At 57.9% G+C, this 14,958-nt stretch overlaps 3 protein-coding genes across 3 annotated transcripts in view; all 3 read left to right on the forward strand.

Annotated features, from left to right (window-relative positions):
• Positions 1 to 8,294, forward strand: part of ACAP1 (ArfGAP with coiled-coil, ankyrin repeat and PH domains 1) — a 14,866-nt gene extending 6,572 nt beyond the window's left edge. Inside the window, exons 6-22 of the mRNA XM_011958504.1 lie at positions 552 to 735; positions 867 to 911; positions 1,022 to 1,117; positions 1,211 to 1,285; positions 1,700 to 1,809; positions 3,370 to 3,421; positions 3,517 to 3,617; positions 3,950 to 4,073; positions 4,160 to 4,371; positions 5,030 to 5,099; positions 5,235 to 5,329; positions 5,415 to 5,584; positions 6,136 to 6,308; positions 6,761 to 6,870; positions 6,944 to 7,054; positions 7,767 to 7,816; positions 8,112 to 8,294. Coding sequence (XP_011813894.1) covers positions 552 to 735; positions 867 to 911; positions 1,022 to 1,117; positions 1,211 to 1,285; positions 1,700 to 1,809; positions 3,370 to 3,421; positions 3,517 to 3,617; positions 3,950 to 4,073; positions 4,160 to 4,371; positions 5,030 to 5,099; positions 5,235 to 5,329; positions 5,415 to 5,584; positions 6,136 to 6,308; positions 6,761 to 6,870; positions 6,944 to 7,054; positions 7,767 to 7,816; positions 8,112 to 8,212 — 1,879 coding nt within the window. The 3' untranslated portion in view covers positions 8,213 to 8,294. The remainder of the gene's footprint in view (positions 1 to 551; positions 736 to 866; positions 912 to 1,021; positions 1,118 to 1,210; positions 1,286 to 1,699; positions 1,810 to 3,369; positions 3,422 to 3,516; positions 3,618 to 3,949; positions 4,074 to 4,159; positions 4,372 to 5,029; positions 5,100 to 5,234; positions 5,330 to 5,414; positions 5,585 to 6,135; positions 6,309 to 6,760; positions 6,871 to 6,943; positions 7,055 to 7,766; positions 7,817 to 8,111) is intronic.
• A 410-nt stretch (positions 8,295 to 8,704) lies between these two features.
• Positions 8,705 to 11,752, forward strand: KCTD11 (potassium channel tetramerization domain containing 11). Its single transcript, XM_011958505.1, has one exon. The coding sequence runs from the start codon at positions 9,755 to 9,757 to the stop codon at positions 10,451 to 10,453; it is 699 nt and encodes a 232-aa protein (XP_011813895.1). The 5' UTR covers positions 8,705 to 9,754; the 3' UTR covers positions 10,454 to 11,752.
• Positions 11,753 to 11,984: 232 nt separating this feature from the next.
• TMEM95 (transmembrane protein 95) lies at positions 11,985 to 13,497 on the forward strand. Its single transcript, XM_011958506.1, has 7 exons — positions 11,985 to 12,174; positions 12,387 to 12,443; positions 12,639 to 12,719; positions 12,829 to 12,849; positions 12,996 to 13,076; positions 13,192 to 13,279; positions 13,400 to 13,497. Exons 1-7 carry the CDS (start codon positions 12,006 to 12,008, stop codon positions 13,431 to 13,433), a joined length of 531 nt encoding a protein of 176 aa, XP_011813896.1. The 5' UTR covers positions 11,985 to 12,005; the 3' UTR covers positions 13,434 to 13,497.
• The last annotated feature ends 1,461 nt before the right edge of the window (positions 13,498 to 14,958 follow it).

The raw sequence follows: 14,958 nt of genomic DNA on the forward strand, positions 1-14,958 counted from the left end.
AGGAGAATCACTTGAACCCAGGAGGTGGAGGCTGCAGTGAGCCAAGATCACGCTACTGCACTCCAGCCTGGGAAACACAGCGAGACTCTGACTCAAAAAAAATAAAAATAAAAAATAAAAAAAATAGCCGGGCGTGGTGGCACATGTCTGTTGTCCCAGCTTCTTGGGAGCCTGAAGCAGGAGAATTGCTTGAGTCTGGAGGTCAAGGCTGCGGTGAGCTGTGATTGTGCCACTGTACTCCACCCTGGGTAACAGAGCAAAAGACCCTGTCACAAAAAAAAAAAAAAAAAAGGCGGAGTGAGATGGGAGGGAAAGGAGCCTTATTTCTTGGAAACCAGCCGCGCCGCCCTCTTCCCATGACCACAGGGGCCTCCCCAGTGGCGGAGTTGTGAGATTGGGGGTTTCTGATGTCCTGACTTCCATCCCAGGGATCTCCTTGGGTTTCCCACATGCAGAGACTAACTGAAAGGACATGAGGGCTTTACCCTGGGAATGCTCTGCTGGGGCAGGTGGGTGTTAGCTGCGATTCTGTGTTATCTTCCCATCCTCAGAGGTCTTCGGGGTTTCCGAGAGGCTCGCCGGGATTTCTGGCGGGGGGCTGAGAGCCTGGAGGCTGCCCTGACCCACAACGCAGAGGTTCCCAGGCGCCGGGCCCAGGAGGCAGAAGAGGCAGGAGCTGCTTTGAGGACGGCGCGAGCTGGGTACCGGGGACGGGCACTGGATTATGCCCTGCAGGTGCCTACCCCAACCTGTCTTCCTGGGGTACCAGAGCCTCAGGTGTCACCTCGAGGCTGGGGGGTCCCCACTGTGCAGTGGGAAGGGGTGCTGTATTTTCAAGACTAACCTGGGTCTTTTTACGTCCTCAGATCAATGTAATTGAGGACAAGAGGAAGTTTGACATCATGGAGTTTGTGAGTAGTGGCGGGGGTGAGGGCAGGGTGGAGAGGAGCCTGCTGCCAGCACAAGGGAAAGGGGAGAGGGGTTCTTCCTCCGCCCACCCACTGCCCACCTTGTCCCCCAGGCGCTGTGTTTGGTGGAAGCCCAGGCTACCCATTTCCAGCAGGGCCACGAGGAGCTGAGCCAGCTGTCCCAGTATCGAAAGGAGCTGGGCGCCCAGGTGGGGCCCCCAGGGCACAGCAGGTGGTGGAGGGAGGTTAGGGACTCCTAACTGGGGGGCCTTGGGCATCTGAGATGCCTTTCCTGTGCCCAGTTGCACCAGCTGGTCTTGAATTCCGCACGAGAGAAGAGGGACATGGAGCAGAGACACGTGCTGCTGAAACAGAAGGTGAGGGGCCAGGTGCGGTGGCCCACGACCGTCATCCCAACATGTTGGGAGGCTGAGGTGGGAGGATCGCTTGAGGCCTGGAGTTGAAGATTAGTCTAGGCATCATAGTGAAACTCCATCTCTACAGAAAATTTTAAAATTAGCTGGTGTGGTGGCATGCACCTGTAGTTCTAGCTACTCAGGGGGCTGAGGTGGGAGGATCACTTGAGCCCAAGAGTTCAAGACTGCAGTAGCTATGATCACACGACTGCACTTAAGCCTGGGTGAAAGAACAAGACCCTGTCTCTAAAAATAAATTTTAAAAAATATTTCAAAAAGCAGAAGTGAGGGCTAGGGCTTCGGGCAGGAGGCAGATGCCTATGGCCTTGGTCTCTGCCCATCTCAGTTGCCCTTTGAACCTCTTTGTGCCTCCAGGAGCTGGGTGGGGAGGAGCCAGAACCAAGCTTAAGAGAGGGGCCCGGTGGCCTGGTGATGGAAGGACATCTCTTCAAACGGGCCAGCAACGCATTTAAGACCTGGAGCAGGTGAGGAGAGAACACCCCAATCAGCCTACCCCACCCAATTATGTATTTTCGAGTGGTAATAGCACGCTAAGCACTGCAAGGAAAAACGGATGAACCCCCCTGCCTCAGTAGAGTTTACATTCCATCAGCAAAGGAAGACGATAAACCTAGTCGGTAAATTACGTGCTATGTTGGAAAGTGATAGTGCTATAGGAGAAAGATAATAAAGCAAGGAATGTGGAGAGCTGGGTAGGGGTTGCAGTTCTAAATAGCTGGGCAGTGTGGGCTTCATGAGAAGGTAACTTTTGAACAAAGACTTGAAGGATATCTGGGGAAGAAAGTTCTAGACAGGAGGAAGAGCCAGTGCCAAGGCCCTGAGATAGCTGGGGAGTTGGAAGAGCAGGGTGGTGGCCCTGGGTCTGGACAGAGTGAGGGAGGAGGATGTGTAGGAGATGAAACTGGAGCTAATGGGGGCATGAGTCATTATAGGGCCGTATAGATTTTTGTAGGGATTTGGGGTCTACTCTGAGGTCAATTGGGAGCCGCTGTAGGGTTTGGAACAGGATGGCAGCATGCTGTGACTTGACTCCTTCCCCTTCGAGGGCCCCTGCTAGCCCATATGGGATCTCTGTGCAAATTAGAAAATGGAGCCGCTTCCCCAAGATACTTTTTTTTTTTTTCTGTTTTTTGAGATGGGGTGTCACTCTGTTGCCCAGACTGGAGTGCAGTGACACAGTCTTGGCTCACTGCAACCTCCGCCCCTGAGTTCAAGTGATCGTCCCTCCTCAGCATCCTAAATAGCTGGGACCACAGGTGTGCGCCATCATGCCTGGCTAATTTTTGTATTTTTGATAGAGACAGGGTTTCAGCATGTTGCCCAGGCTGGTCACAAACTCCTGACATCAAGCAATCCGCCCACCTTGGCCTCCCAGATTGCTGGGATTACAGGCATGAGCCACTGTACCTGGCCCCCAAGATTCTTTCTTTTCTTTTCTCTTTTCTTTTTGACAGAGCCTCGCTCTGTTGCCCAGCCCGGAGTGCAGTGGTACGATCTCGGCTCACTGCAACCTCCGCTTCCTGGGTTCAAGCGATTCTCCTGCCTCAGCCTCCCAAGTAGGTGGGATTACAGGCGCCTGCCACCATGCCCAGCTAATTTTTGTATTTTTAGTAGAGACGGGGTTCCACCACATTGGTCAGGGTGGTCTCAAACTCCTGACCTTGGGTGATCCACCGCCCCCATCGGCCTCCCAAAGTGCTAGCACTACAGGTGTGAGCCCAGCCTAAATAGTATTTTTTAAATTGTAGCAATAGACATTTTATTAGAAAAATAATGTTACTGCCATCTGCTGGAAAGTTGTCTTCATAACTATATGAAATCTGGATTGTCCAAGATATGACTAAATAGCATCCTTTAGATGTTCCAGGCTACACAACTGTCCACCTTTCTCTGGAATGTCTCGTGGAACAGTCAGCCTAGGTGTCTCTCCTCTCAGTAAGATCCTCATAGGCAAAGAGCACAGCCTCTCTTCCGTCCCTCATCCTAAAGCTGCCCATGTCTATAATGATTTCCTTCTCTTACAGACGCTGGTTCACCATTCAGAGCAACCAACTGGTTTACCAGAAGAAGTACAAGGTGAGTGGGCCTGGGTCCTGGATGCCTGGGCCCCAGGGAGACTCAGCCCTTGCCTGCAGCTGGACATCTGCCCCCTTATCACCTTATCCCGCCAGGACCCTGTGACTGTGGTGGTGGATGACCTTCGTCTCTGCACAGTGAAACTCTGCCCTGACTCAGAAAGGCGGTTCTGCTTTGAGGTGGTGTCCACCAGCAAGTGAGTGCAGTCCCCAGGGGTGATACTCTAACATATCTAAACAGTTGCCAATCTGAAAGGCAGGGCTCACGACAATGGAGGCCCACGACAATGGAGGCCCCCCATGCAGCTCCAGACCTTAATTTAACCCTTTGGTGGCTGTACTGGGGGGCCATTGTGGAAGAGGGTACAGGATGATGGGGGATATTCAGGAGAATATTACCAACTGGTACAGAAGTCTTTCAATGCCACTGGAACTGGTTAAACACTGGCTGGATGTCAGCCTGCTCATCCTGCCACTTTGCTTCCCAGGCCTCAGACCCCTCTGCCATCTCCCTCACCCTCCTACCTAGGTCCTGCCTCCTCCAGGCTGACTCAGAGCGCCTCCTGCAGCTGTGGGTCAGTGCTGTGCAGAGCAGCATCGCTTCTGCCTTCAGTCAGGCTCACCTTGATGACAGCCCCCGGGGTCCAGGCCAGGTAACTTAACCTGGGGGTGCGGAGCCAGGCTGCCCATGGAGATGGGGCACCCCTTACCTTAGGCCACCCTTTCTTCTCTTCTCCAGGGCTCGGGACACCTGGCCATAGGCTCTGCTGCCACCCTGGGCTGTGGTGGAATGGCCAGGGGAAGGGAGTCTGGGGGAGCCGGGCACGTGGTGGCACAGGTCCAGAGTGTGGATGGCAATGCCCAGTGCTGCGACTGCCGGGAGCCAGCCCCAGAGTGGGCCAGCATCAACCTTGGTGTCACCCTCTGCATTCAGTGTTCCGGCATCCACAGGTTACTCCATGAGGCCCAGGCGGGGGCCCCACTCCTTTGGGCCACAGTGTGGCTCCAATAGACAGCTCATCACACTGGCCCCTCTTCCTTCCCTGTCTTGGCTTCCTCTCTTAGCTTCTGGCTTTGTCACTGGGTACCAGGCCTGGGCCCAAGCCTGTGGGGTGCCAGTTGGACCCAGGTGGGCCTGGCCCCTCTGTGTCCTAGTCTGGCCAGAATTGGGGGATACCCAGAATTTGTTGGCTTGGTTGGAAGAAGCGTGGGGTCCAGGCTGCTGAGGCTGGGGGAGCCAAGGAAGACCAGGCAGAGAAACGCTCATGAGGCCTTAGCAAGTGTCTAAGGCCCTTGCCCCCCGCCTCAGTGCGGTGGAAGAGAGGTGACATGGGAGAGGTTGCCCAGGCCAAAATGTCACTAGAGAAGGGAGGTGGCTGGAGCCTTGAAATGAAACCTAAGGAAGAAGGAATCGGTGACGAGGCAGGGTCCTGCCAGGGCCAGGGCAAGGCTACATGGCAGCTACATGGCCGCAGCTGCCCTGCTTCCTGGGCCAGCACCTCCGCATGGGCCCCCATGCCAGCCTTGCCTCCCAGTGTCTTCAGGAGCAGCAGCAGCTGCCCAGGCCACTGCCCCGCACAGGGCCTCACCCTCCCCTCTGGCCCTCCAGGAGCCTTGGTGTTCACTTCTCCAAAGTCCGGTCTCTGACCCTTGACTCATGGGAGCCAGAACTAGTGAAGGTAACTTGGGGTATTGTGAAGATTGGGGGCAAGAACCTGGGGCAGGGCAAGGACATGGGGGTGCAGGGGCGAGACCCCTGAGGAATCACTCACCCCTACCTTACCTGTCTCTGCCTCTGCCTGGGCCTCTCGAAGCTCATGTGTGAGCTGGGAAATGTCGTCATCAACCAGATCTATGAGGCCCGTGTGGAGGCCATGGCAGTGAAGAAACCAGGGCCCAGCTGCTCCCGGTAAGCTTGGGGTTTAGCCTCCCAGGGGAATGGGGGATACCTGGAGCAAGAAGAGGGAAGACTGCATGCTTCTCCCCTCCCACAGGCAGGAGAAGGAGGCCTGGATTCATGCTAAATATGTGGAGAAGAAGTTCCTGACCAAGCTGCCTGAGATTCGAGGGCGAAGAGGTGGCCGGGGGCCCCCAAGGGGGCAGCCTCCTGTGCCCCCAAAGCCTTCCATCAGGCCCCGGCCAGGGAGCTTGAGATCCAAGCCAGGTATAGGGTTGGCTGGGCATTCATTGAGCACCTGCTGTGTACTTGGCACCGTGCTGGGTCCTGCAGGGAGGCACAGAGTGTGAAGCCCAGGCCTTTCCCCGGAGAATGTCGGAGGGACCGGACTGCCGTTTCAGGGGTTACAGTGGAGTGTGACATGAAGAATGGGAAGGAATGTGGGGCTGGGTGTGGGCAGGTAGGGTAAAGGGTGCCAGCAGCATGAGAAAAGGAGGGGTGGGTTTGGCTGGAGCGGCAGGGGTTGAGAGCTGAGGCTGAGTGTCAGGCAGTCAGCTCACCTGTGTCATCCCAGCAGTTGGGGTGGTTGGACTGGATGAGGTGGTGATGCCGTCTCTCCCCCACACCCTAGGGACTCGTACACATGCATACTCACACTTCCACATACCCACGCCTGCACACTCTGTTCCCTCCACAGTCCCAAGCTCCCCACCATTTACAAAAGACATGTCCCGTTAGAGCATCGGGGCACTGTGCTGAGGGTTTTCTTCCCAGACTCGGAGCTGCTTCCCCCTAAAAGAACCAAATCCCCCGAACAGAGCCCCCCTCTGAGGACCTGGGAAGCCTGCACCCTGGGGCCTTGCTGTTTCGAGCGTCTGGGCATCCTCCATCTCTTCCCACCATGGCCGATGCCCTTGCCCATGGAGCTGATGTCAACTGGGTCAATGGGGGCCAAGAGAATGCCACACCGCTGATCCAGGCCACAGCTGCTGTGAGAGCCCTGCTTACCTCCCCACCCCACCCTAGGGCTCTGACACCTACTCCTGACTCTAGGCCCTGCCCTTACCTCCTCTTCCCACGACCTGTTCCCGAGGGCCTCCACCCATAGAGAGATATCAGCAACAGAGACTGGTTGCTAAGAGTGTGTGATTTGGAGGCAGAGAACCTGAGTTTGAACCCAGGCTCTCACCCCTTACAGGAGACTTTTAACAATCTCAGTCTCATCTGTAAAACAGTAACATACCTCATAAGCTTGTACTACAGATTTATATATGAATACATGCAAAGAGATAGAGTCAAGCCTGAGTTAGCTGTAACCCCTTCCACACTCCTGATTAACACACCCCACCCTCCCATTCTGTGAACTGGCGCCATCCTAAGACATCTTGAAATCCACCACTAGGGATGCCACCCTCAACCCCCCTTCTCGATCTCTCCATGCAGAATTCTCTTCTGGCCTGTGAGTTTCTCCTCCAGAACGGGGCGAATGTGAACCAAGCAGACAGTATGGGCCGGGGCCCGCTGCACCACGCAACCATTCTTGGCCACACAGGGTAGGGATGACAGCCATGGGGAGGAAGGCTGGGAGGAGCTGGGTGGCTGGCTCACCCTGGCTCTTCTCTCCAGCCTCGCCTGCCTGTTCCTGAAACGGGGGGCTGATCTGGGGGCTCGAGACTCTGAAGGCAGGGACCCTCTGACCATCGCCATGGAAACAGCCAACGCTGACATCGTCACTCTGTGAGAATGCCTGAAGGGCAGGGGCTGGCGCTGGCACCCCACCACCACCACCCGCCCACTTTCAGGCGGGCGGGGCTGATGCAGAAACTGGAGCCTGCCTGGTGGGGCCTGGGGAAGGGCTGGGCCAGCGCCTGGGCCAGGCTCAAGAAAGGCTGCGCCAAGTGTGCATTGGGGCGTGGAGTAGAAGGCAGGCGGGAGGGCGGGCAGGGTGCGAGGATGCTTGGCCCACCCTGAGAGGCGTCATTCGCGGCGTCATTCGCCCATCAACATTGCCGTCAGGCATCTTTTTAGCACTAGACGTGACCCCGGGTGGGCAGATGAACGAACGCAACCCAGCTCAAAGGATGGGAAGTTGGTGGGGGAGGTGAGAATAGTGTCCTTCTTTTTTTTTGAGACGGAGTCTCACTCTGTCGCCCACGTTAGAGTGCAGTGGTGCCATCTCAGCTCACTGCAACCTCCGCCTCCTGGGTTCAAGCGATTCTCCTGCCTCAGCCTCCCGAGTAGCTGGGACTACAGGCGTGCGCCACCACACCCGGCTAATTTTTTGTATTTTTAGTAGAGACAGGGTTTCACCATGTTGTCCAGGACGGTCTTGATCTCCTGACCTCGTGATCTACCTGCCTCGGCCTCCCAAAGTGTTGGGATAACAGGCGTGAACCCCCGCGCCCGGCCAAGTATAGCGTCGTTCATGTCTTAATTCCCTTCCCTTCAGGCTACGACTGGCAAAGATGAGGGAGGCTGAAGCGGCCCAGGGGCAGGCAGGTAAAGAATACACCCACCACACCCCCCAGGCCCAACACCCGAACTCTGGGTTTCTGGTCCACGGTGACCTCTCTCCCTAGTGCCCAGCTGCATTCATTCCGTTATTTAACAAATGCGTATTGGGCGCATGCGACGTGCCAGGCCCTGGCAAGGCATAGGCGCTGGCGCGGTGCTCGCGGCGCGCACGTTCCCATCCAGGCTCGGAGCGCGAGGTCCCCAGGCGGGCCCCAAACGCCGGATCCTGCCCTTCTGCACTGGGGCCCAGCCGCCTCCCGGCCTTTCCTCCCTCCCTCAGGAGATGAGACGTATCTCGACATCTTCCGCGACTTCTCCCTTATGGCGTCAGACGACCCGGAGAAGCTGAGCCGGCGCAGTCACGACCTCCACACGCTGTGACCCCAGGCCCTAAGGGTCTGCGCCTCCCTCCCCTCCCCGTCACCGGGCCCTCTGCCATTAAAGCTTCCGTGCTTCGCTCTTCCCTTCTGGTTCACTTCTTGGGCGCCACCTTTGGACCTGTAGGGTGTTGGGCGCTGAGGCTCCCGGGGTGCGGGGAGCGGCTGGGGGTTTGCGACCTCGAGTCCAGCAAGGGGCGACTCCAGGGAGCGAGGCGGCAGCTTCGGCCGCGACCCAAGCGCCGGGCGTTGCGGGGCGGGGGCTCTCGGGCTGGGGTGACCAGGCCGGCCCAGTCCTGCCGAGGGGTGGGGCTGGCCCTGGGGCTCGCTGGCCCCGCCGCCGCCGCGGAGAGAGCGCGCCCGGGCCACCCCGGCCGGAAGGCATCCCCGGAATGCGGCGGCTCAGCACCCGCCCCCTCGGGAATTCCCCGGGGGAGCCGCTGGGAGGGACACGGCTCCCGGGCCGGGCCTCGGGCTCTGAGCGGTGGGGTTAGAGGCTCCAGCCCCGCCGAGTTGGAGACGTGAGGTCGGGCACACCTGTAGGGGCGGCGGGGAGGTCCCGGCCACATCCGGGACGACGTGCCTGAGTCACCCCGTCCCGCCAGCGTCTGCCAGTCCAGCCAGTCCGCCCAGTCTCTCGCGTCCGAGACTCGTCTCCAGCCTCCCGCCTCCGCCCGAGCAGCGCGAGCCTCGCGGGGGCGGGGGCGGGGCGCCAAGGGGCGGGGCTGTCTCTTAAAGGGCCCCGGGCCGCTGCCCTTAGGCCACTTCCTGGGGGCGGAGAGGGCCTCAGCGGCTGCGGCGACACCCAGGGAAGGCGGCGCGGCCGGGTCCCGAGACTCCTGGCTGTTTCCATCAGAGCCCTCGGACACTCCCCAGCCCGGGCTGAGCACACGCATCATCGCTCCCCGGCGGATACAAGGGGGCTCCGCCATCCGCTCCCGTCAGTTCCGTATCTATCTCCTGGGACCCGCGCCGGCAGCCAGGCCAGGCCTCTGAGTGGCCCCAGAGCCCTGGGGAACTCATCCACGGCGGCAGCGATCTGCCCGGGGTCTCGGAAGCCAGCCCTTCAGAGTCGGCCCTGTGCTCGCCACCGTCATCTGCTGGTTGGATTCCGGAAACCCACTGTCTGAAGACCACAGAGGGCTGTCGCTGACCACCTCAAATCCGATACGTCCAAACCTCAAGCTCCCTTCCCCTCTCTGGCTGCCCTCTGCTCTTTTCATCTCTTCTCTCAACCCTTTGGGGATTTCTGTGTCCTGAGACCAGCTCCCCATCCACCACCAAAGTAGCTGGGGTGAGCCCCCAACCTTACTGCGTGTGCTCCACCTGTGCCTCCAACCCAGCGAATCTGACAACTTCGACCCAATTCTGCACACACCCAGGAAGTTGTGCCTTTTTTTTTCTTTCGGTGTCTCCTGTGGTTCCCAAAATTTCTCCTCCTCCTGTGCCCTCTTCGCCCCCCTCCTTTGGGGGCCCCGTGACCCTGAATGTGGGGGGCACACTATATTCCACCACTTTGGAGACCCTGACCCGCTTCCCAGACTCCATGCTGGGGGCCATGTTTAGGGCCGGCACCCCCATGCCTCCTAACCTCAATCCGCAAGGAGGCGGCCACTACTTCATCGATCGGGATGGCAAGGCCTTCCGGCACATCCTCAATTTCCTGAGGCTGGGCCGCCTGGACCTGCCCCGCGGGTACGGAGAGACAGCGCTGCTCAGGGCAGAGGCTGACTTCTACCAGATCCGGCCCCTCCTGGACGCGCTGCGGGAACTGGAGGCCTCTCGGGGGACCCCTGCACCCACAGCTGCCCTGCTCCACGCAGATGTCGATGCCAGTCCCCGCCTGGTGCACTTCTCTGCTCGCCGGGGTCCCCATCACTATGAGCTGAGCTCCGTCCAAGTGGACACCTTCCGAGCCAACCTCTTCTGCACCGACCCTGACTGTCTAGGTGCTTTGCGGGCCCGATTTGGTGTGGCCAGTGGGGATAGGGCAGAGGGGGGCCCACATTTTCATCTGGAGTGGGCCCCCCGCCCCGTGGAACTCCCGGAGGTGGAGTATGGGAGACTGGGGCTGCAGCCGCTGTGGACTGGAGGGCCAGGAGAGCGGCGGGAGGTGGTGGGCACGCCAAGCTTCCTGGAGGAGGTGCTGCGGGTGGCTCTCGAGCACGGCTTCCGCCTAGACTCTGTCTTCCCCGACCCCGAAGACCTGCTCAACTCCCGGTCTCTGCGCTTTGTCCGGCACTGAGGACTCTTCTCAGTTTGATTGTGGGGAGGAGAGAGAATGGGGTACTGGCACCCCTGAAGCCTCTTGCCAGCTCTGCTTCAGGAGCTATGAGAGTCGGGGTTCTCCTGCCCCTGACTGGAGCTCAGATGTGGGCAGGAATTCCCAAACCTGGCCCACCAAGGACTCACAAATGATCCAGAAGGTCTCGACCTGTGCTGACCCTGGGAGGGGTAGGGAAGGTTCTCTTGGCTTGTTCTCACCTAAGGCTGGGGACCTCCAGTCTCTCCTTGATTTGGATCTCAGTGTTTAAGGGACTGGAAAAGGGGGGAACATCTCTTTACCCAGACCAGACCTGGCAAAATCCTGGAAGGATATTGAGGTCTGGGGAAAAGGGAGGACTTCGCATTTTCCCAATGCAGTCTCTCGGACCATGGCTTCTCCTCCTGAAGCTGGGTGGCCTGGCCTGGCCTGATTGACCAATGAGAGGCCAGAACACTCTGGAACATGGGAAGAGGAATTCTTTGCTGTGTTCCAAGCCATCTACTGAGGGACGTGGAAAGGCCACAACCCACCCTAGGTTGACACACGGGAGCTAGGAGAGTCCCCACGGCAATGGGGCTGGAGCATCCCTCATCTGGAAGAATCCTATATTGATAGCAGGGCTGGCCAGGGGGAAGAGGGCAGTATTTGTTGGGTCCTGGCCTTCCCTCATGTGTGCGTGCATATCAGCCCGTGTGTCTGACTGATGTATAGGTCCATGGCATCCTGGTTCCTATCTGTGTTGCTGACTGCAGTGTCTGTGATGTCTGCATGTCCAGGCCTGTTTGGGGTTGCCTAGTGACTCTTCTGGCACAGGGTGTGTCTGTGGTATACCTGTGAGGTGGCTGACAATTAGTAGTTTAATCACAGGGTGTGTGTGTGTGTGTGTGTGTGTGTGTGTATGTGCACGCATGTATATGCATCACTACGTAGCCAGGAGGGGTCTGTGGGGTTTGAGTCACTGGGATCTTCCTGGTGAGAGGTAAGAGAAGTCACTGGGCTTAGCTGGGCCTCTGAGGCCTGTATGGAACTCTTGGTTGCTGAGGCAACCATGGGCCTGTTGCTAGGAGATAGCTGGGGAAGGCCCAAGGCTGCCCAGGGCAGAGAGAGGAGATGAAGAGTTCGGACAGTGGGGGAGGAGATGGGAAAGGATGGGATTTCTGGGTCCCAGAGCGGGTGGGATACTCATGCACAGCTTCTTCACTGGGGGGGGGGCACGCATTATTTCTCACTGGTCATGATTTACGAGAAGAAAAATAAAACTGCTTTTGGAACCACAAACTTGTGAAGGCTGTTGAGGGCTAGGTTGGGGGTGCTGTCCCCTCACAACAGAAGCCCTGCTTTCTCTGCCCATCGCCTGCTGGAGATGTCTTCTGGACCCCAGTTCCTTGAGCCCCAGCTTTACCCTAGCTGAGGATGGGCAGTGCCATTGTTCTGGAACACTCTAGAACCTCCAGGCAAGGGCTGGAGCCAGGGCTGCAGAGCATTCCTCGGCCCAGCTGGGGTAGCCCCGCCCCATCCCCCAGTGGTCCTCATGTGGAGGCTGGCACTAGGCGGGGTTTTTCTGGCAGCCGCCCAGGCTTGTGTCTTCTGCCGCCTCCCAGGCCACGACTTGTCAGGCCGCCTGGCTCGGCTCTGCAACCAGATGGAGGCCGGGCAGAAGGAATGTGGGGCCTCCCCGGACTTCTCGGCCTTTGCCTTAGGTAGGATCAGACATCCAGGGATGAGTCCAGCAAGCACTCACCCCCATACCCCCATAGGGTGGCATGTGACCTCCCAGCTGTGCCCTCCATCTGTGGCCCTTTGTGGACATGCTGGCCTCTCTCTCTGAGAGAGCTCCATATCTGGGAAAGTCAGGAGAGACCCCAGAACCTGAGTTGGTGAGGGAGTCGCTGGTCCTTGCCCATCTCCACAGATGAGGTGTCCATGAACAAAGTCACAGAGAAGACTCACAGAGTCCTGAGGGTCATGGGTGAGGTCAAGGGGAAAGAGTGACCTAGGGGCTTGGGAGGACACTAGGGAGAGGGGTGGATGGCAGGGGCTGGGGTGAGAGGGGAAGGGTGGAGGGGCTGAGACAGGAGGGCTGACAGGGAGGGGGCTGGGTGAAGGGAGGGGGCACTGGCCCTGTCGAGGCCCAGGGCAACAGAGCTGCTCTCCGCCTCCCCAGAGATCAAAGAGGCTCTCTCCTCACTCCCTTCATATTGGAGTTGGCTTCGAAAGATCAAGCTCCCTGAGTACATCAGGGAAGGTACCGACGCGGGATGGGCCTCAAGGGGAGCCTAGCGTCTTAGCCAAAGGGATGTGTGGTGAGCAGCTCATCCACTCACACCCCACCCCTTCCTTGTCTTTCATTTCAGCTCTCTGTCCCCCTGTCTGCCGTGAGTAGGAAAGGAAAGGGGTAGCAAGAACCTGGGGCCTGCAGGGTGTCAGAGGAGGGCCTGGCAGCTGCAGGAAGAAACTGGGTACCAGGCAGGGTGGAGGCCCGGCCTCCCCTCCCCAGCGTTGCCTCTGCTGTCTCCTGTAGGGGGCAGCACCACGCTGTACAACTGCTCCACCTGCAAGGGGATGGAGGTGTCCTGCTGGCCCCGAAAGCGCTGCTTCCCAGGTCCTCATACCCACCCTGGCCCCGCCCCACCTTGCCCAGATCCCTGAGCCCTTGGGCTCCCCCGTCGGTGAGTGTGCGTTCCAGAATCATTCACTGCCTCCTGGGTTCCCTGCAGGAAGTCAGGATCTTTGGGAAGCCAAGATTCTGCTCCTCTCCGTCTTTGGAGTTGTCCTGCTTCTGGGTGTTCTGAGTCTCCTGGTGGAGTGAGTTTTGGGATAAGGACAGGAATCCTACCCCACCCAGTGCCTTCCACCACCCACCCTCCCTCCCTCTGTCCCTCCCAGGCCCCTCCCGTAGGCTTCCCATCCTCTGTCTTCCCTCAGGTCCCACCACCTCCAAGCAAAAAGTGGCTTGTGAAGATGCTGACAACCTCCCAGCCTCCAGCTCTAAGGAGTATGCACTCACAACTTCTACATCCCTTGGAGGGGAACCCGCCAGCCCCTTAGTCCCAGCTCCAAAAACAGTCTCCAGACCCTAAAACCCAGACATCCCTGCTTTTGCTTGGTGAGATAATAAAAAACAAGAAAATCCCCAAAAACCCAGACCCCCCCCAATCCCAGTGTCAGACAGCTTCCTGGGAACCCAGGCACCCACAGCTGGAAAGTTCCTCCCCCCCAGCCCTCAACCAATCACACAGCTGTCAACAATGCCAGGAAAATATCTACAGAAGGAAAGAATCCCCTACGCCACTCCCACCACACCCACACCCCCTTCTGCCTGTTCCGGGAAAGCGGGGGCATCTGCCCCAGAAGCTATTCCAGGCCCTCCTATGACTGATTAGGAATCCGGGAATGCGTGTTCTGGAAAACTCACCCCGCTAGAGTGAGATCATGTCGGTGGGTTCGCGGGCATGCCCTCCCTCCATCGTGTTAACAGTTTCAAACCCTGGCCTCCCTCAGAGGCCTCCGTCCTGCCAGGCCTAACTAAACTTGCTGTTCATGGCCTCTGCCCTTGCCTAGCCTCTGTCTGCAACTGGAGAGGGCAGAGGAAGGATGGGAGACTCTCAGAGTAGCACAGTGGTTCTCAGATGGGGGTGATTTTGCACCCCGGTAGACATTTTGCAACATCTGGAGTCATTTTGGATTGTTTTAACTGGGGGGGATGTACTACTGGTCTCTGGTGGGTAGAGACTGGAGATGCTGCTAACCACCCCGCAATGCACAGGAAAGTCCCCACAGCAAAGAATTATCCCGTCCAAAATGTCAGTGTTTACCAGGAAACGGAGACAGGAAAAAAAAAAGAAGAAGAAGAAGAAAGAAAGAGAAGAAAGACACAAAATGTCAGAGCATGGTTGAGAAACCCTGGTTTTTCGTCCCTTGCCTATCAGGAGTTTTTGGTTTGGGAGTGGGACATGGGACATGGAACATGAGAAGAGAGGTCTGTTGCCAACCACAAGGCACGGTCTGAGTGCCTAGGCCTGGCAGAGATCCCAGCCCATGGGTTTTCAAACTGGATACCTCGAGGCTCCAGGGTAAGCGTTCTCAGCCCGCTGCGTATCAGAGCCACCTGGGCAGCCGTAAAACTTGCTGTGCTTTGGCCCCATCTCCAGAGATTCTGGAATAAATGGTCGTATATGGGGCCTTGGTTAGTGTAACCCACAGCCAGGGTTAGAATCATTGTTCCAGGGTGTCCAGAGAGGCCCTAAGGATGGGAAGAACTCCTACCCTTTCCACAGTAGTACCTCTCTCTCTCTCTCTCTTTTTTTTTTTTTTTTTTTTGAGACGGAATTTCGCTCTTGTTGCCCAGGCTGGAATGCAATAGCACGATCTTGGTTCACTGCAACCTCTGCCTCCTGGGTTCAAGCGATTCTCCTGCCTCAGCCTCCCGAGTAGCTGGGACTACAGGCGTGCGCCACCACACCCGGCTAATTTTTTGTATTTTT

The sequence above is a fragment of the Colobus angolensis genome, unplaced genomic scaffold (assembly GCF_000951035.1).
Source record: "Colobus angolensis palliatus isolate OR3802 unplaced genomic scaffold, Cang.pa_1.0 Scaffold47, whole genome shotgun sequence".
NCBI lineage: Eukaryota > Metazoa > Chordata > Mammalia > Primates > Cercopithecidae > Colobus > Colobus angolensis.

Coding starts and splice junctions, on each gene's coding strand:
- TMEM95 (XM_011958506.1), top strand. CDS start 12,006: ATGTGGAGGCTGGCACTAGGCGGGGTTTTTCTGGCAGCCGCCCAGGCT. Junction 12,444..12,638: donor CAGAGTCCTGAGGGTCATGG/GTGAGGTCAAGG, acceptor CCGCCTCCCCAG/AGATCAAAGAGGCTCTCTCC. Junction 13,077..13,191: donor CCGAAAGCGCTGCTTCCCAG/GTCCTCATACCC, acceptor GGTTCCCTGCAG/GAAGTCAGGATCTTTGGGAA.
- KCTD11 (XM_011958505.1), top strand. CDS start 9,755: ATGCTGGGGGCCATGTTTAGGGCCGGCACCCCCATGCCTCCTAACCTC.